The sequence below is a fragment of the Lampetra fluviatilis genome, chromosome 35, assembly GCF_964198595.1.
Source record: "Lampetra fluviatilis chromosome 35, kcLamFluv1.1, whole genome shotgun sequence".
Taxonomy (NCBI): domain Eukaryota; kingdom Metazoa; phylum Chordata; class Hyperoartia; order Petromyzontiformes; family Petromyzontidae; genus Lampetra; species Lampetra fluviatilis.
Genome location: NC_136309.1, coordinates 1,056,119 through 1,077,596, shown reverse-complemented (window position 1 = coordinate 1,077,596; position 21,478 = coordinate 1,056,119). Strand labels below are relative to the sequence as shown.

The window sequence follows — 21,478 nt, the reverse complement described above, 5'->3', positions numbered from 1 at the left end:
TTGAATCAGGACCTTACCAAATTACGTTTTATCCGCTCCATGAAAAAAAGATTCACTCAGACTGGTGGATTCACGGTGAGAGAATTAAGACGAATTCGGAGAGTTCGGCGCTTTGTGCAAACGCAGCGAGCGTCTTGCGTGACAGAAAGCAAAGAAGTTGTGAGTCCCTAGCAAAGGCAAGGAGGGATGACACGTTCAGTCAGTCACTTTGTGTCATGGAAGGCCCCATTCAGATAACAAGCTCTCCATTGGCAACCTGCTCATGTAACATGGGAAGGGAGGGTTTACATGGGTTGGTTGCATAGAACAAAAGCATGGACATTTTATAAACAAGATTAATTTATAATCATAAACAACCGAAATTATGTACAATGGAAATCGAGTAAGTGAATTCCAAAATGACGAGACGAGTGAGAAGAACTCGCACGTGGGATGTAATAATGGCATTTACGACAGCCAGAATCATAATTGCATTTCCTATTTTGTATTGTCTTTCCAAAATTGGCATTTTCAAGTCTGTAGAGTGAGTCTATAACAGTGCCTGTACTCACAAAAAATTAAAAGTGTCAGGTTTTGGGCCATTTTATAGCCTGCAACCCAATAATAAAAGCTTAATACTGTCCAAGAAAAACGCAAATGGCTGTAGCAAGTGATAGCGCTGTAGTGGAGGTACTTTAAAACCACTTACCCATCAGCTTTCACAAAGCAAATTACTGTCGTTTATTAACAAAAGAAAACAAATAATGAGTTTAATAGCTCACCGTATGCCTCATTTAACTTTGGCAGTGTTCATAGGCCTGTTGACCTCCTTTCATTGTCACGGCTGCCATCGCATAAATGACCTGTAACTGTTCAAACGCTGAAATAATAAAAAAATATTATTGACGCGTCACCCACACACAAGGCTGTTATTTTTGCAAAAGTTTTCTTTTGGTTGTCGTTACTTTTTTGTCGTTGTATATCAACAATATATATATCAACTATGATGGATAGCATTGGTTCTTGCAGACTAATATTTAATTCCAAAAACCCTCGGGTATGTTGTACTGCGTGGAAATTACACTTGAATGGTTCCTATGGAAGTTCATCCCATTTTATAAACAGCCATAAGTTTATTCTTATACAGCGGTCGGGATGCCCTTCGTGATATTCCGTGACTGCTGTCGTGTGGCATGTGAAATAATGGCGGTGAAGATGCCTGGACATACAGTCTTTACGCACTGTGTTCAATTAATGACCGTGATTGTTTAAGTCTTCAGCTAAATTTAGTACGTACAGATGACAGATGTTGCCAAAAGGGCCTTGACTTACAGGAGCTCGAGAGAGAGAGAGCTCGAGAGAGAACTCCTCCACAGGGTACTTTGGAATTCGCTTTCATGCTGGCCAGATATCTTGTATGTTTTTTTCGCATCGTTCGTAACAAACCGTGCTAATCGGAGGTGCGGGCGATGGACAACAAATTAAACACAAAAAGCAGTTCTCAACAAATGAGTTTTCAATTCAGATTTAAAAGTGCATAACTCCAGTGGCTTCCTAATATCGGAAGGAAGAGTGTTCTAGACGGCCACAGAAGCGCATCTGAAAGTGCGGGATGCGGTGACCACCTTTGTTTGATGACCAGCCAAAAGCCGCTGCTGCGAGAATGACCGAAGTTCGCGTGATGGTTTATGGTCCTTGACGAGGTCAGCAAGGTATTGTGGTTCATTTGTGGCGATCACTTTGTGTGTAATGAGTGCGACCTGGTAAGGTATTCGTTCGGCAACCAGAAGCCAATGCAGCTCAGCGAGCACTGGACGGACACGGTCGGATCTCGCAGTGCCCGTCACGACACGTGCCATAGAATGTTGTACACGCTGCAGTTGGAACAAGTGGGAGGACCCACACTTTTACCCCACCATATGCAACCTGGTGGTCGATTGTTTCAACTGCCACGCCGGGGGATTTGAACTGGTGACCTCTTGATTGCAAGCGGAGCATGTGCTCACCATTCCATCATGGCAGATGACAAACCTATTCTTACGTGCCCTTTAAAAGAGGGCTGTTATTTTTTTATTTTCCCTATGGTGCCTTGAGTGCTGTATAAATTGCACTGGCATACTCAACGAGTGTATTGGATAATGTGGCATTCAAGCTTTGAGTTGTGAGTGTGTATGCAATTGTGAGAAATATCAATCTTATTCTTGGATCTTTCGGTAAAGTCACGTAGAAGGGAAATAATAAAATAATAAAAATAAAACAATAAAATTCTCACAGAACAGAGCTGTCGGAAAGACAGCGTCCTAAGGTTAGGATGCTGTCTTTCCGACAGCTCTGTTCTTCACCTGAGGACGGCTGCTTGTGTTGTGGCCGAAACGTCAGACTTTTTGATCACCGCTTGCATCGTTGGATGTCATTCATAGTGGTGGTATATTCCACCAGCCATTGCCATCTAACCGTGTCTGGCTTGCCACACCGGCCCGTCTCGTCTGTTGGCATACAGCACAGAAAGATAGCGGCCCTTGATTAAAAGCAGGTGCGAGATCACTAAAAACAAAGAGCTATTTTCAGGGGAGACCTGGTGGTCTGTGTCTGCAGGTAAAAGATGAGTTTGGAATTTTAAGTAAAATTTCAGATCTTTGTTCGTGTTTTTTTTTATTTGAGCAAAAGTGACATCACCCGATGTCACACTACACCACATTGGGATGGGAAAAGCACGACATGTCATGGAAGTGACGTCATGTTTTCGGATCTTCCAAAATATTGATTTATCATATCCCGAAAATCGGGAACACAACCCTAGTGCGGGGTGGCATGAGGGGAGCATCAGGGGGTGTGTGGGGGGATACTACCCTGGCACTAGCGCCACAGCTTCTGGTAAGTGGGGTTTAGGATGCCAGGTTGTGAGCGTTGTCGCGAGGAAGCGAGTTGGGACGGGCATCTGTGCGTCGAGGCTCCACGTTGCCCCACCTGCGAGATGAACGCGTGTCTGATGCCGCGGGTCTGTCGCCGCGTGTCTGTCGCCGCGTGTCTGTCGCCGCGTGTCTAAATGCCGCGTGTCTATCGCCGCATTTCTATCTCCGCGTGTCTAAATGCCGCGTGCAGACTCACCCCCCGCGTCCGCCACCCGCCAGCGAGCGGCCCTCGACGGTGATGCGCGTGACCGTGCGGAGACCGACGCGGCAGCGGCAGCAGCAGGAAGAGGCTGCGGGGAAGACGCGGCTGCTGGTGGTGCGTCCAGCTCCACCGGAAGCTGCTGCCAGTCTCCTGGAATACACCGGTAATCATATCAGTCACCCTTCCCGAGGACTCCGGGATCGTTCGTGGGATCGCAACTGCCTACCTCTCACCTCTCACTCATCTCACTCAATCCCCATCTACGCACTCTAATACCTGTCCCCTCTCATCTCACTCCACTGCCCTCCACACACTCTCCTACTTCTCACCTCTCACCTCTGTTCGGCACCACGCACTCTCCGACCGCTCCCCTTTCATCTCGCACAACTCCCGTGCACGCGCTCTCTGCCTCAAGCCCCCTATGACTGACTATATCTTTAAAACATAACTATGTCCACTGTTTCTGTGCAGCATTTTGATATACGGTTGCATTTGGTGGGATGTTGACTACCTCGACCGGTATACAGGAGGGCATGAGTTCGATCCAGATGCATGTATATTTGGAGTTTGCATGTTCTCCCCATGGTCGTGTGTCTTTCTCCGGGTCCTCAGAGTTTTTCTCTCCACATTTAGAATCGACATCACGCGTCGAGAGTATTTGGCTGCGTTACATTTCCACAAGACAAGACACTTTGTTGAGCTGTCATTTGTGGCCAGGTCGCTTCTGACAAAGAGCTATCATAGCTAAGTGGGCCTTGCCTGGTAAGATAAAATATAGTTTAGTTCATAGTACTTTAAAATGCACGTACTATGCAACGTTATAAGCCCTGTACCCTCACCCACTCTTGCCACATTACGTCACCTGTCTGCGAACTGACCTGTGCCGCTCAGCCGCGTTGTTTGTGTTTCCGTGTAAACTTGCGTCGCCGTGCTGCCCGTGCCTCACGATGCGCTCTGTCGTCTCCTCCTCGACCCCCCGTCCTGCCGACTCTGACACAGTCACCACCTAATTCCCGCTCTCTCTCAACCTGATGACAATTTCCGGGTTGCGCTGCGTGGTGAGCGTTTCTTCCCTCTTGCTCTCGTCACACGCCACTGTGGGCATCTTCAGCTCCTGAAGATCCGTGCACTAGTGCGTGGCTAAAGCTCCTGGAATCTTCCTGCAACGGTGTGTGGTGACAGCACCTGGTGATGCCCGCATTAGTGTATGGTAAAGGCTCCTGAAGATGTCAACAGCAGTGGGAAAAGATGCTGCTCGACATGCAACCTGATACAGAAACTGACCCTTGGATTACAATTGGCTGCGAAATCCTACGTTGTAAATTTACAATTTGTTTTTAAGTCTATATGCCGACCATCCACAACTCCAGTGTCCCCATTGCTGATATTGGAGTGGTTCACAAAGGTCAAAGATCAGTAACTTTCAATAAAAATAACCCCTACAGGCCAAACACTCTTTTCTCTCGCAAAGGCTGCTGGCCATTGTGTTAAATTGATGCACATCCTGTGAGGACACATTCCCACAAAGCTATCTCTTGAACCGTTTAATAATAGAGTAATCCAGTTTTTTTTACCCATGAAAGCTTCGCTGGATCTCCAGTCTCGCTGTCTGTAGGGAAATGATATCCGGCAATGTTGATCTCATTCTGTTTTTTTAGTATTTTTGGTTTGTGTTTTGCGTTTTGGCAAACCACACACACAATAGGAGGATGCAGACTCTGCGCAGATAGCCTGTAATCAACCTACTTTCTGTACTGCCTCTTTAATGGAACCTTCGCACTGGCAAGTAGGTGTGTGTGTGTCTCACGCAGTTGCCATCGCTATGTCATCCACCAACTATGATGACAGCTGTCTGGATTGTGTGACTATCATGTGATTTTATACACACACATTAGCTGCGTCTGCAGCCCTATTAAATATTACACTACTCCGTGAAACTGAAGGTATCATCCATTTTTATCAAGTAATTATTTAATCTTACTTTGCAGATGCATGAAGACCAAATTATCTTTTCCTCCTTACTGATTTTAGCAGCACTTAGCAAAGTCATTAGTATAACGAACGGCCCGTTAACAGAGCGTGATAACTTTTATGTAAATAACACTAAATATCTTCTGCAAGATTTAAGATGGTTGTTTTCTTTTCTATATCCTCCTATAATCTCCTTGTTTCTTTCCAGAGGCAAATTGAAAACGAAAGTGCGCTCTCAAAATCTATCTCTCCATTACAGACACTGGCTTTAATTGAAAATTATGTTACGTAGTCACCGGATGTATTGAAGGTGTTTGTCAAGTGTTATTGTTCCTGTCGGCAGCATACACAAAGAAAACATGTAAGCATGCGTGGGAAATAATGACGTCAATGGAAACATTTGCCAAATATCTCCCTGCCCAGAAGACCAATTGAGTCGTGTGCATCTCTGTTGGTGGAAATTCCACGTTCCCTTCAGGAGGCCAGGTTTACTGTCGTTTGATCACTGGTGTTTTATCGACCCCAAAGGGCTGCTGCATTTTGTCGCTACTTGACCAGCATTTTAACTTTCTGATGGCGCATGGCCAGAGGGGTGATGGCTCTAATGACAGTGTCACTGGTTTAGTTGTTGACACCGCATTGCTGCATTGGATTCTCCAGCCAGGGCGTTACGTTTCTCAGTCAGCCCTGAGTTTTCATTAATAAACGTAAAGTAATATTCATGAAGTGGCATACTTGAATTAATCTCAACGTGACCATAAAGTATGTGGCTACAGGAGGACACAATATAATAGCCATGCAATGCAGATTTGTATAGCATCTACGTGTATTGAGTCAGTGGGCACATTTATTTTACAGAAAATCAATCGGCCATAGATAAATGCAAAACATTTTTTTAAGAGCTTGAGCCTGAATTTGAACAACGGCAGTGAGTCGACAGCACAGGTGGTTGGAGGAAGCAAGTTCCAGGATGTGGGAGCAGTAGAGGAAGATGAGTGACCTCCCGCTGAGCAGAGGTTCACCGGGGACTGAGACTGAAGGCCTTGGTGGGCTGCTGGCGTAGAGATTGCTTGGAAGGGGAGTAGAGAGATGAGAAAACAGAGGTAGGCAGAAGGGAGTCGCTAGAGGATCTTTAAGACGGTGAGTGTAATATGAAATGCAACCAGGTTTAGAGTGGGACTCAGTGCAGGGTTTAGAATATTGTGGCGACGTGGTCTCATTTATGGGTGTGGGCAGCAGCATTTTGGATCATGCGAAGTTTGGAGATGAGGGATTTGATGAGGACATTGAGGAGAGTTGCAGTAGGAACAGCTTCAGACTTAACTTCTCCACCGTCTGTCTCACAGTATGTGCCTGGTGCGGTGTGTAAAAACATCGCCACTGGGGAGACAAAGGTGGTCGGGCGTGGTGCTGGTAACCCACCCCCTCGTGTGCCGTGCCGGCCTTCATATGTGCTCGCTAACAGCACTTGCCCCAACAGTCTGTTAAGGCCATACAGATGATCTTTGTCTTTGCCTGTCAGCGAGCCTTCACTCACTACTTTTGCTTTGGCAGATCAAGCATATGTCATGTCGTGCCGTGAGTCTCCCAAACTCGCTGGGCGTTTAAGTGGCCAGGAAATAGTTGCAGAGCAAATTGGGTGCGTAAGGACGTGTCTGCAAACTGTCAAGAGTTTACTGTTTGTATGTGTGGTTTCTCTTCAGGCACTTTGGGCTTCTCTTCCACATTTGAAAACGTTTGGCCAATTTGGAATCAGCAGAACATCCCATTCGGGACGGTTCTAAGACATTTCGTTGAGACTTACGAAAACTTTTATACGTATGAATTGTATTATTTTATTTTTTATAACCACTGACATCACTGCAAAGTGAATGAATTAACCAATCAAAACATAACTGCAAAAAAATAGACTTGGGACCGAACTTTTTATTAATACTCAGTGCACAGGCACCATTATGACTTAATTTCAGCTTGTAAATGTAGCACTAACTTTTGCTTGTCGTGATGTAGCTATGACATCAGAATTATACACAAAAAACAGTGCTTTTCAATCTTGCGTTATTTTTAGCACCACAATTTACCATTCTTGTTTTTGGTTTGACGTTCTTTAAAAAAGAAATTGCCATGAAAATGTTTGTCTCGACTCTGTTGTTGTATTGATAACTACATTTAAATATGACTCACCACAGTCAGACCAATTTATTGTAATTATGCTCTTGGTTCTTTCGGTAAAGTCACGTAGAAGGGAAATAATAAAATAATAAAACATAAAACATAATAAAATACAATTCTCACGACGTTTCGGCCACAACGCAAGCAGCCGTCCTCAGGTGAAGAACAGGTCTGTTTGATTTATTATTATTTTATTATTTCCCTTCTACGTGACTTTACCGAAAGAACCAAGAAGATGAATCCTTGCAGTCACGAAAGCTTTAAATCTAAAAATGTAATGATGTTATCTGAGACCACGAGTTGACTGGAAATGGTGAAGAGTTTTCCTTGTCATTATGCAGTGCATTTGGAAAGTTCAGGATTTGTAAGTTAATTATCGGTAATTGGTGCCCACCTGTGACATCGCCTCTCGTATTTCTTCGCGCACTTTTTAGCCTTTTTTCCATTTCGTTTGTCAGTGTCCGTGTTTATGATCCACACGTTACGGCAGGTAATATAGGCTGATTAAAAACGTACTTCTTTAGAAACATTGGCATGATGCTGGCAACTACACTTACAATGAGGAACACATGCATTATAGAATATATGAAAACGCTATTTAGTGATATCATTAAGAAAGGATACGTAAACTTGGGCAGAGCACGTTGCTCGAAGGAACGATGTCCAGCGGTCAAGACGAACGATGGACTGGCAGCGAGAGGGGGTCACGTGATCGAGAGAGGGTGCCCACCGGGCAGAATAAACAACGAAATAAGCTTGTGCGCAGGTGCTCGATGGATTGCTACATTACACAACTGTGAGAGATGGCGACGGCTGATTTGGTGATGGCCGATGATGATGTTTATGATGAGCTCCCTGTGATGGATCCTACTACGGTGGGTGGATCAGTCTCACGCGCGTCCCACGTACTTGATTTATTTAACTCGGAAGTGCACGTGGCTGACATCACACATGCCCCCCCCCCCCCCGAGTGTTACAGGAGCCCCCTCGTGTTCCGTTTACAGGCTCTGGTCACGCCACTCACGCTTGGTAATTAGTCTGAAACCACTCGTTTGATTGTTTCCCCTAGCAAAGGAGAATTGTGAACGGAATTACTTCGTCAGCATCGGTTGTGTGAAGTGCCACTCACCTGTAATGTGACTTGTCAGAAGCGAGCCGTGCTGAATTGATTGAGGATACAAGTGCACGATGCACTTGAGCGTCGGGTCGAGAGATCGGCCCCCGTGACATTTCACTCGGGGAGTCAAGGGGCAGAGTTGGGATTTTAAAAAACAATGAGTGTCATGTGTAGGCGTCACATCCAAGTGAGTAACATAATAAAATAATGATAAATGAGATATTTACCCAGGAAAGCCAAACTGAGTTATCAAACTTTTTTTGACGAGGGTCCTGTATTGTTTTTATTTGATTTATTTTAAGATGTTTTCAGCCAATTAATGACGAGTGATTATGCAAGTGGGATTCCGAAACCGGAGCACCCGGAGAAGACTCACGCAGGCGAGGGGGGCAACACTGTGCCTGGGCAGGTGGAGACGGATGGGGGTTACTCCGCTTGGAAACAGATTGAAACGGATGGGGGTTACCCCGCTTGGAAACAGATGAAAACAGGTGGCGTTTAGCTCACTTGGAAACAGATGGAAACAGGTGAAAACAGGTGGCGGTTAGCTGACTTGGAAACAGATGGAAACAGGTGAAAACAGGTGGCGGTTAGCTGACTTGCCGTACTGCCTTCTGACGAGCCAGGGTTATGGTGCCTCCTCGACACCCACTGGAAGGGAGTTGCACAACTTTTGTGCGGTGATTCACCAACCCTCACTACATCCACTGTGCTGGATAACAGGCTACCGCCCGACTAGCAGTTCACTCCCCCCCCTCCCCCACACTGCACCACAATTCAAAGCATCGTCACGATTCGGGGTCATGATTTTATTGAAGAATCGTCTCTTTTATTCTCCCCCGGCCCCTCGTCTCCCCCCAGGATGTTAGTTACCTTTACCCCTCACCCTTTCCCCTCCCCGTATGAATCTTCATGCCCCTGCACGTGGTCCCCACTTAGGTGGGCCAGCGAGCTCAAATTCTCCTGTCCATGAGGTCCTGCAGCGCCGAAATCGGGTTGCTGATCGTGGAGTTTCTGTTCCCCTCCATTTGCGATCAGAGTATTGTACCGCGCTCACGTTGTGTTGCAATCAACACATTAAAATTAAAATAATCGTTTCTTTATTCTAACTCTAGGGCAGGCTGAATAACAACAGGGGCAACTCCCTTGCTGTTAAAGCAATAAAGTCGAAACATTCGCCCGTGTGTGTGCGTTTCATCGTCTAGGACCTGGAGGTCCACGCTTTGATGAGAAGGGCCAAGTACTGCTGCACAGCATTCTGGGAAGCGTGGAAGACTACGTTACAGAGGCTGTGGAGAGAGGAGAGACCGAGGTATGCTGCATCTTCGGCTAGGCTCCTCTTGTGGATGGCAAAGTGTTGAGGAGCTGAATGCAGGCCTGCGGTCCTCAACGAGAGAGCTTCAGGAGAGGGTTTGTGTCGTTTTGCTATTCCTCCTCTGTTGAAAGAGCTCAGACTACGGTGGATTCCTATATGGTCCACAGTTTACTTCATTATCTCCTGTGGTCATGGCTACCTCGTTGGATCTCGGAAGCTAAGCAGTGTTGTGCCTGGTCAGAGCTTGGATGCGTAACTACCAATGTTTTCGGCATGGCACTGTGATATGTCCAGGAGATGCCAGTGATGAGTGTTACCCCCTCGTGTGCATGGTGGGTTTCTCAGGGTACTCTGGTTTTATCCCACATAAAGCCGGACGTGAAAAAAATTGGCCCAACTGAATGCAGGACGTTCCTTAAACGCAGTCTGGAGACTTAGCGAAGCTTCCCTGAGTTAATTGGCGTCATTATTATTATCACTGCACATGTGTCAATCACACGGCAGCCTTTATATTCGTTTATATATTATGTAAAGGAGAGCCGACACAAGATTGCAGGGGTTTCGTCTTTTAATCCTTTTCTCCCATCCACACCTGTCCCCAGCCGTCCCAATCTCGTTCCCGCCAAAGGCGCCCTCTTCCCTCCCATTCTCCCCTTATATCTCCTCGATTACCCCTCCCACTAACCCTCCTATTGGTGGGAATCCTTCCCCTGACACCCCTACAATTATATTAGTTCATATTAGTTGCCGAGAACCCAATGAACCTCTCACAAGGGAGACCCTATCCCCCGCCTGGAAAGATTCTGCAATACAATAAACTCCCTCCCCTTGCTGATCACCTCCTACCACCACCCCCTATATTTTCACTTCCTTAAACTGCAATTATGTCAGTCATGTATTCTGAACACATTGCACTCTGTAAGCGTGTCGTGAAAAACACAAGGGAAGAACAATGCGGGCACGAATTTAATGCAAAAGTAAATTTGCCTTCAGAGAACGATGCACGTTGAAATCAAAATAGCAAAAATGTGAACGGCAGTGCAGCTCCATCGCTATTATCATTGCCAGCCATGATCCAACCGCTCCCGGATGAAAGCCTCCCCAAGCCGTCACCACCCTTCATAGACTTACGATGCAACAATTATTTTGGTCTCTAGTTGAGCTCATGCCCTGATTTTTTAAAAGGGTAGTTTATGCAGACGTTTTATGTATTGCTCACCCTTGTATTTATTTTGCTAATTAACAAACATCCTGCCCAAAATGGCTGGTCGTAAGTAGTAGTGTGATATGCTTGATTCATGATCATGTTCATGCTCCACGCCAATAACAAAGATAATCATTTGATAATAAAATATAATAAGTTAAGCCCTTCACTTCCCTGCTGGATGAAGACCTCCCCTTGCCGTGCCGGTCACGGGGGTTGTTTGACCATACTTCATCGCGCTGGTCAATGCCGATTGGTGAAGGGTGGCACGCCGGGCCGGTTGAGATACCACTCGCCACTGACGGTGTTAGTTGCGGCCCAGAATCAAATTTAGTTCGTCACAGCAAGCGCGAACGACTGCACGACTGCACCACGCCGACGACGATGACGTGGTGAGGCCAAACCTAACGCAGCCATCCCCGTGCGCAGGTGGCGCAGCTAATCGGCGCGCAGCGGCAGGACGGCGACCAGTGGCCTCCGTCCTCCGAGGCGCCCACGCGAGTGAAGCGGAGAGGTCCCGGTGGCGCCGCAGAGCCACCTCCTGCCGCCCCGACCGGCCTGGATCAGGGGCGCGCCCTGCAGCACTGGCAGCGCCGCATGGCAGAGCGCCGTCGCCTGCAGGGGCACATCGCAAGTGAGGGCTCGCGCGGCCGCCGCAACAAGAACGGCGAGCAGTGACGGTCGCCGCATCGTCGCGCGGCGCTTTCAGACGCGCTTCTGCGGCTATCTGCAATGCTGTTTCTTCCGATATTAGGAAGCCACTGGATTAGTACGGTTGGCCACGTACGGTGCGAAAGAAGTGCAACATACATATGTACACCATACATACAACATACGTGCATACAACACACGCCGGCACTTCCCGTCCTAGCGGGACTTTGGGCCGACGTGGAATAATCCAGGGCCCCAGCGTGGAAAACGTCCCTCCTCTGACGTACCGCCAGACAGCCGCTTGCGTAATTACAGTCGCGCCACCTTCTTAGATGATTAAAAGCATATATGAGCAGTGATCCATTCGATCTTTGCTCATACATTATACTAAATAATCTATAGTCTTATCAGCCTCATGGAATTTAACACCAATCCTATAAAGTAGCGTTATGAAGCCAGCATACGCTGGACCAGTTTTGACCTTCTGGGTCTCATCAGCAGAGTCAGGCTTGTTAAACAAATACTGCTGGGTTACCGGATGTTTATTAGCAAGAGCACTGCATTGAAATGATGTGGCCCTGTTTAATGCAAGAAGCGATACCGTTCACAAACTCTGCTTCAATGAGGATCTCTGAACGTGCCGGCTGAGTGCCGCTCTGGTGGTGTTGTCTTCGGCCCTGCCGATGTCGTCCTCGATGTGAGCGTGCCAAGTAGACCAACATGCACGTGCGACTTTGTCACTGTTAATGTTGCTGCTCTAAACACTGCTGATGCGTTCGAACGGCACGTTACCGTGTGGGTAGTTAATCGAGTTGGAAAGTACGGCCGTGAGGGACTGCTCTCACACATGTGATTCTCTGGGTAGTTGTTGCGCTTGACATTCAGCAGCGTGGAAATGTAGTTTGGCTGCTACTTTTCACAATAACAGCCCTTATCAGCTTATCACAGTTTGCAGGGGAAGGAAATAAATTAGACACCACGGGTGACTTTGGCTTGCTCACTTTGCAGTTCCGGAGGATTCGTACAGCAGTCGTCCGATTTGCAATCCTACAGAGAGCAGTGAATGATAAGAGTTTGAAACATGGGGCTGTTTGCCATAGGTCTGAGCGGTGCGAGCAGAGAAACGGTCGTTAAACGGGGCGGGTGGGCGTAGGTGCACAGTTATTGCTTAGCGCACCAAGAGAACGGGGTTTGCAATTAGTGCACCATTTAGGCGACCGCACATTCCAGCCATCTGCATTGTGAGTTACAACAGAAGCTCCCACAACAACAAGCAGTCATTGCGCGAACTTTGCCAAAATAACGATGCGCAGAGAGAGTCGGCGAATAGTGAACGGACAACGATGCTCCAAGGAGGTTGTACAAATGAGCCGAGACGTCTCCGACTCCGCTTAATTGGGGGGGGGGGAGCGATTCGTGGAGCGTCCTCGCCACGTATGCCCGGCCCCTGCCCGCGCTGCCGGGGTGCGGTGTCCGTGCATGTGTAGACGTCTCGGCTGTTCGTCAATACACTGCGGAGTGAGGACCTGTTCCTTGCACTCTGTGGGTCATTTGATCATACGTCACCGTGCTAGTCAGTGAAGGTGGGTAGCATAGATATGGCAGCATAGACGTACAATACAACCCACCATGCACACGAGGGGGTAACACTCATCACTGGCATCTCCTGGACATTTCACGTACAATACAACAGTGAATTTTGCTGCACTGGCTTTTGCTGCCCACCATGTAACCCCACAGCCTATAATACTTGTTATGCATTGTGGTTGCCCTTCCAACAATATCCAGGCTCAATCCTGCTTTAAAGCAGCATATTCACCACATTAATATAAATATAGTTTAACATGTTTTTATTATACATGTTATATTACATATATTCTAAATTATATACAATGTACAGTGTTTTTTTCTTCTATATTCTTGTATTTATAATTCGTTATAGAATTGTATTTCAATAATCTGGCATAGGCCTGGCTAAATCTGAAATATGTCTAGCTGGAGTCCGGCTAGCTGGGGAATTCATGTATTTGCCAGTTATGTAGTGGGTGTTATGTAAAACCAAACTCATTTTATTTACATTATCAAGGACCAGCCCTGCAAATAATGTCACTTCTGAAATTCAACTCTTGCCAAACACGACAATGGAAGACGTCATCATTCTTTGAAAATCAATGCATTGTTTCATTTAATACTCAGAGGAGCTGGCATGTGCAAAAAAAAAATATTTAAGTTAATAAGATTATGTTTTTGTGCTGCCAGTGGTGAGCACGGTGAGACCACCATCTCACTGTGCTTGAGAATCTGGTTATATCACAAGTTGCTGAAACCTCGGTTCAAATCCAGGTCTGCAACAATTGCTCTCGTCGCTTGAGAATTGATGTTTTCTCAATCCTTATGGTCACTATTAGCTTCAAGAATCCATTCTGTTGCTTACACAATCCCTACAACTGTCAGGGCATGGGGAGGCCTTCATCCAACAGTTGAGAAAGGTGATGTGCATGTATAATTGTAACGATAGGAAACCATATGCAGTTATACAAACCCTGTGTTACCGTACATTTAAAAAATATATTTCTGAAAGGATTCGGCTAATGTTTGGGCTGATGTTGTTGCTGCTGCTGTTGCTGGAGGCAGCTGCACGATTGTGTGTGATTCTTAGAGCTCATGGAAAACTCTCTAAAATGTAAAGGTGTCGAAACATTTCCCCTGTGAAGCCGAGGCGTAAGAAGACAGCGCTATGGTTTTTACAGGCAGCTTTATCTACTAAGCCTTTTTCCATTCGTCTGGATTAGGGGCAGAATTACAAAACCGAGTGTGCGTTCTTAATTGGCCACATTTGAAAGGCAATATTAAGATGAAATGAATTTTCTTGCAAAATTGTGGGCAGGTAAGAAGCGAAGCTGTTTGTAGAATCAGGGCACAGGCATCAATGTATCGTAAAACTGTGTGTTAGGAGTGACACTTTGATACGATGTGTGAAAAATATAAAATGCCCTTCATATCTGGCAGCTTTGAAATGCAATGATTGGCAGCAACTTCCTGCAGTCATCTGCTGAATGCTAGAATGAGGCGTGTATTTCATTTTTTATATATATTCGGTGTTAAATTTATGAGGAGATCGCACTGCAGCCGAGATGTAGCGTTTCTATTTGCAGGGCGATGATCGCGATGGCGCAGGCGAATTCGCCATTGCCTATTTGCGTTTCTCTGAGTCTTGCTTAAAGGAAAAAAATTGCATATGACGCATCGGTCCTACAAAAAGGAAATGATTTCACTTCGGGTCATTATGCCATATCGTTATACAATGGAGAGGCAGACTGCAGAATAATGGATAGCTGTTGGTGTTCCGTGACTTACATTACCGTGGCAGGGCACTGGCGCTAACCTTAATGTCATTCTTTGTTGCTCTAAAGAATGACGCCGATCAATAAACATACATAGATCCTCACGGACACGTATCTGGGCTGTGTGTTCCGTACTGTCCATGGCTTCGTTAATGAGCAAGGCGATACTTTGAAACGATTTACAGGAGAGTATTCTCGTCGATGTCATTGCAGAGATTTTATCAAAAGTAAAATAAAATCACGCAGCTGCGGCGTCACTCGAGCGGTAACGGCTTTCGTAAACGTGAAATGTATTTTTCCCCGACATTAAAACGAAGTTTCAAAGCAATGTCAGTCAGACAGCCTGGGGCCCAGCCTTGTTACGTATCGATACAATTGTAGCTGGTGTGCTTTGGGCCGTGTCCTTGTATAAAGACCCTTGATCAGTCCTGTTACACAACATGCATGGTTGCCTTTAATACTGTGGTGTATTTTTGGCATAAACGGGCAGAACAACTACAAGTGCATGCCTTGTTTTGCAGAACTCTGGGACCTCTTCTGACATCTTGAGATCCCAACTCCCATAATAATATTCTGCAGGAGCATGAGCAACCTGGGGTGGCACGATGTACCCCTCTGGCGTTTCGTTGACTTTCTGCGATCAGATTTCACGATGCTAATTCAGAGATATAATTTTTTACCCATTTGTGGTGAATGGTAGTGCCTCTCCTGGCATTTACCGAATCGCCCTCCCAGCGATGTGGTGAATTGTCACAATCCCTGGGCTCACAGTTTGCGTCACGTGACAACATTAATTATTCCTCTGCTGGGTAGAAGAGGGTGTACAACAGGTACAGTGTCATTTTGATCCGACTCAAAATCGTTTACGAATCATAATATTGAGAGCCGACGTGTAAAAAATGTGTATTGCACGTTAACTGCACAACGAATGTAAAACTAGCATTGCCTTCTGTAGTATAGCAGAGCGCTGGGCAGCAATATTTAAATGTTCTTATTGAGGTTGATTAGGCAGTGGATGGCTTTAGTTGTAGCCTGACAAACATTTAAAATGCTGATGGAGAATGATCAAGGAAGACGCTGACGTATTATTTGGTCCACAGTTTGCCTTAAATGGCATCATTGACGTCCGGTGTGTGCGTTGCTGTGCCACTTTGAAGTGATTCCTGCCGCGTGTGTGTGTGTGTGTCTCTGGCTGTGGGGAGCGGTAGCGTTGTCGCGGTTAGCGCTACACTGCGCTACGAACCCGGCGACCCGAGTTCGATTCCCGCTCATGGCCAACACCAGTGGCGATTATTTGAATCGGTCTTTAGGCCTCCCCTAGGTCGACTCAACCTCAAAATGAGTACCTGGTGCGGTGTGTAAACATCACCACTTGGGAGACAAAGGCGGCTGGGCGGGCGTGGTGCTGGCCATCCACCCCCTCGTGTACCGTGCCGGCCTTCAGACATGCCCGCTAACAGCACTCGCCCCAATACTCAGCTAAGGCTACACGGGGGAATCTTTGTCTTATTTGCCTTCAGAGGTGATGGACACGTCGGAGGAGCGGCTGGTGATGTGTCAGAGCGGGCGTCACCGGCACGTGCAGGAGGAGAGGGAGCTCATTGACCGCGCCATCCCACAACTCGACTACGGAAAGGTAACGCGCGTGCGACGGTGGTGCGTTGCCTCGTCGCATCTGACCATTCGCTCGTCCCTTTTTCGAGGCCTCGCTCTATCGCTGCGTTTCCATGGGGAATTAATCAAAACGAATCAGACCCCGAGCCATGCCGTGTCATTTCTGGAACAGTCTGGCATGGCTCAAGACTTGTCTCTAAGCACGGCTCTGTGATCCCAACCTCTCCCTGTCCTTTTTTCTCCACAGCCAGCGGGAAGCAATGGCTTATTCTCGAAAGTTTTAGCCAAGTTTCATTTCACGCTTGGGTTAACGCACACTATCCAAAGCCAATACACTGCTTTTGTAATTTTGAAAGGATTGCCCTCAAGCTGACCGACCTGAGAGATGCTCTCGAGGGCGCACGTCTCTTCTGCGGCTGAAGACTATTGGACGATTGGCTCTCGGTGGGCTTGGCAGCGAGGCCAATTTAATTTCTCTTTCTACGAATTCTCACCGCAGCTCATTGCTCAAATGAGCCTCGTCTGTCGGACCAACTAACTCGCGCCGCCGCCGCCGCCACACCAGCAATTCCCACTCGCGCGGCTGGTTCGCGAGCTAAACAAATTGTGTGCAAATACGAGACGTCAGTTCGTACGAGTCCACGGCCACGCGCTGTGTGATTGTGCTGCCCTCGTTGAGCCGCCTGACAATGGACGGTGATTGTTCTCTCAATCGATGCCTGTGGGTCTCTGTCTTACACACACAATTATGTATAAACACACGATTGTGTATATACACACGATTGTATATATACACATACACAATTGTGTATATACACACACACAATGTATACACACAGACACAAGGTCCTTACACCGTTCCAACCTGGTGCTGTCCTCGTGTAATTCACCGTATTTGTAATCTCTCTCTGAATGCGGGGGGTCACTGTTGGTGGAGTTAAACGTGGGGCCTTGCTTTTTTTCCCTCAACGATGCAGGATATGTTTTGGAAACCCATGTGAATAGTCACATTGATTCCAGGAATACAAATTTGTTTTCTAATTTGGCCTCATTACTTCAGATGTGGGATTATACACTCGTGCGATGGGTTGTAATGTTCCCGTTATGCTCGTTAATGCTTGAATCCAATCCACAACATTGAAGGCATTATCATAAATGTGCATTTGAATGTGCAATTTTCTTACAAAATTAATATGCCTCTTTGAAGTTTGACATTTATTTTTGCAATTTTGAGCATAACTCTCTGTATATTATTTTTATGGGCGAGTGATGGCAGAGATGAGCTTTCTGCGCTATGAACCCGGATACCCAACTCCTCAATGGCAAGCAATATCTGAACCTATACAGGATACGGCTACCTTCACCAACCTGCACGAACCAGTATGGTGACGTCTGTGTTCAAAGAACTCCCATCAACGACACGGCATGGAAGTAGCCTTCATCCAGCAGAGGATTACACAGAACCGTACATCAACAATATCAGTTTTTTATTTCTGCATTGTGCATTTCGGATGCCACCTCGACGTACGTTGCTTTTACTGTTACTCGTGGATACCAGGAGAGCAGTATATATTAATTTTGGCGCCGTGATATAATGTGACTGAATTCAATTTCAAAACCTGTCAGATTTCTGTGTATTCAGAGGTTTTACGGGTTCAACCTCTGTCCAGGGTCGACTCGTCCCACTATCCCTCGAGGGCATATAAAACAACTACCACCTAGTCAGCAACGGTTATCTTAGGGGAGGAGTCACCCCGTCACTATAAAAACGTGAAATTTCCACCGCTGGTCCTCGACAGTGAATAGAGATGCAACGAGCGGCCGCGCCCATGCTCGCTTGCGCTGGGGAGACGACGCCAATGTCACCTTGAGCCTTCGCCGCCACCGCCGCCGCGTGTCTCAGACATCACGGAGAAGCCGCGACGTTAATCCGCTGTGACGCAGGGCTTCCACGTGGGCAGCGAGTTTTGGCAGCTGCCCCAGCGCCTCGGAGACAAGCTTGGCGGGATCTCGTTCACGTTGACCCAGACGGAGCGGGGTCAGCCCTGGTCCGTCACTCACGTGGGCAAGCCAGTCAGCACGCAGCGGGAGACAGGTGAGCAGGGCCGTTTGAAGCTGCCCACTTCGCCCTGCACTTCCACGGCCCCCTCCACTCACACTCAGTCCTCGTCGTCATCCCGTGCACAGGTCGCCTTTGTGGAGAGTTGCATTGGAGTAATTGCGTGTCAAATGCGCAATTTGAAAATTGCTTGGAATTGAAGTGTAAAAAAAAACCTCATAACTCTTGTGAGAAAATTAAGCTTACCAGGCTGCCTTTGAAAAGAGATCATTATCTTAATGGCATCTCACCTCATTGAATGTCACTGATTGACATTGAGATTCACCTTCTCTGATCTCATTAAGCAGACAGTTTGATGCAAGTGTGTGGGACTTTAGAATTATCTGAATATTGATTTGTTTCTTCTGTCCTTTTCCCAAGAGAGCAGTATTGGTAGTGCCTCCGCGTGAATGTTTTATTGTTTTCGTCATACGCCATGTACCAACTGGACACGTGGGTGTGAGTCTAGAGGCGTCGTGGTCGTGGGGAGAAGAGGCACAGTGCCTACTGCACTGCAATTTGAACCAGGCCACCTAAGTTGGATTCTCAGCGATGACCAGTACCACTGGGTAGTGTTGTCTGGAGCTGTCCCCTGGGCCTTCCCTAGAATGACTGAGTGAGAGTTGACTGCCTGGTTCACTGTGTATACAAGAGCGCTCGGGAGTTAATGCAGTCAGGCATAATGCTGGCCATAGCATCCATCTGTATGCACGGCCCTACTCGGTGTTCACCAACAACACTTGTCCACCATCAGACGACAGTACCGCCTGTCCATGAGCCATAGAGCCCCGTGCGTGAACTTGAGTTGCCTCTCACTGCCACATGTTTCAATATTTTTAGTCAATTCTAGTTGGCTGCCAAATTCGGACAGCAGAACCAAATAGCCAGGCTGATTTCACTTCCCCGGCTGCCCGGAATTAGTTACATTAGAATTGGGGCCAAGCGGGAATACATCACCAAACACGTTCATCAAAACGTGTTGATGGCGGCAGAAACATTTACATTCAGCATTTAGTTCTGTCAGTAACGTGGACTTGATCTTTACGTTGCGTGTATTTTCTGGGATAGTCTTACTCATGTGGTTTCTGTAGCAACTCAAAGAGTCATTCAATTACAGTCATTGGTTTTTGTTTCTAACCAACTCAAGTTGTTCATCACTCGAGTTTTGGCAGAAATCAGACCAGCTCGAGTTTCATCAAGTCGACTCGAGCTGGCTGTCCATGGACACAGGGCATAAGACTGTCCAGTCTAAACGTACACACATTCTGTGTGTGTGTGTTGTGCTGGCCTGATTGAGTGCCTTCTAACTTTGCTTCCCTCAACAGACCATTAGGCCAAATGGGCAAGCTTTCTTGCTTTATTTATATTTATAGCGCACACATTGTTGTCATTCTAATTCGTATAGGCAGTCTATATCCATCGTGCACACACATGCAAAGAACACAGGGTGTAACCCCTGTAAGATTCCACACGTGCATTTCGATTCGATACCCGCATTTTTACTTGCAGCAAAGTATATGCTTTTAACAGCGGGGACTGCCTGCGGTGCAAAAACGTAGCGGCGCGGGGACAGGTGGCCCATCCCGATTCTGTGTAAAAAAAAAAAATGCGAAGATGCTCTTGGCGACGACGTGGAAAAACGGCACGAGCGCGCGATCGATGGAACCCATCGGCGGTGACGGTGACGTTTCTTCGGAGCGCGCGAGATTAGGTCGTGGCGGTGACGTTTCTTCGGAGCGCGCGAGATTAGGTCGTGGCGGTGACGTTTCTTCGGAGCGCGCGAGATTAGGTCGTGGCGGTGACGTCCACAGCCACCAGTTTGCCATTGTGCGCGTCGGTTCTGAACGAAGCCACCAGCTGCGTTTCAGTTTTGTGTTTCAGTGGGTGACTCTCCGCATGCCTTCAGTTCATCTCCTGACATTATTCTCTGGTTCTGTCTTCGCCGTCGTCATTGCCGCTTGTTCCACTTGCACGACAGCTCATCAGATATTGTAATCGTGTTTGTCATTGATATAATTATATTTGTTATTGTAAAAATGCACAAAGTCCTGCACGATTGTGAAACATTATTTTGACCAACGTCAGTGGTCGGGCGAGGCTTATAAGATATGTATTTGTTTCATTTATTGGGATCCTGCGTGAGGTGAAAGTATTGAATGTAATTTAATGATTGAATTGAAGTTAACAATGTAGGGATTATTGCCGAAAATATTACCGGCATGGGGGTGGTGTTTTTGGCTCATCTGCTGGGTGGCATTGTTGGTGACCTCTGTGACCCCGCTTTTATCGCGGTTACCGTGGTTCGTAAAACGCGCGTTTGAGGAATAACTACCTTGTGAGTGAACGGTCCTTTTCCCCACCGCTGTCCAATTGAGCCAGAGGAAACGTCATCTTATTTACCTCTACCGCAATCGTTATTGATCGGTGATTATTTTCAGAGATGGGGGCCTTTTTGCGGTTATGAATGAAGTCTGTACTGAGAGCTCCATCGATTAAAAAAAAATTGTTGAGTAAAGTGCGTAGCATTTAACTCGACAAATCCTGCCTTTGCGTTATGCCACGTTGCTTCTCATCATCATCACCGTGATCAATGAGCAGATAGCCCACACGTGTCCACTGCACATTTCGTCAATTGTTTCCAATCTCCTCTGCGTTGTGCCAATGTGCCCAAGTAGTGCGCACATCTTCCCGGCACCAATCTCTCATGACGTGGTCATCGTCAAGCCATTCTCTGTGAGCTCTTCCTCTCTTTACGGTTCCTTCCATTTTTTCTCGAACAACAACAACAACAGCACACTTTAGAGTTTCCTGTTCTTGTCCATCATACGCGCGTGTAAAAATAGTGCCACTCTCCTGCCCATCACTGCTCTACATCATCAGGTCGTCTATGAGCAGCCTT

The 21,478-nt window shown here is 46.9% G+C and overlaps 1 protein-coding gene across 5 annotated transcripts in view; it reads left to right on the top strand.

Moving 5' to 3' along the window:
• The window catches only part of MYCBPAP (MYCBP associated protein), an 82,887-nt gene that overhangs the window by 25,018 nt on the left and 36,391 nt on the right, over positions 1 to 21,478 (top strand). For all 5 annotated transcript variants that reach the window (XM_078872623.1, XM_078872624.1, XM_078872626.1 and 2 more), the window contains 5 exons: positions 3,082 to 3,256; positions 9,559 to 9,665; positions 11,302 to 11,506; positions 16,388 to 16,503; positions 18,426 to 18,576. In XM_078872623.1, coding sequence (XP_078728749.1) covers positions 3,082 to 3,256; positions 9,559 to 9,665; positions 11,302 to 11,506; positions 16,388 to 16,503; positions 18,426 to 18,576 — 754 coding nt within the window. The remainder of the gene's footprint in view (positions 1 to 3,081; positions 3,257 to 9,558; positions 9,666 to 11,301; positions 11,507 to 16,387; positions 16,504 to 18,425; positions 18,577 to 21,478) is intronic.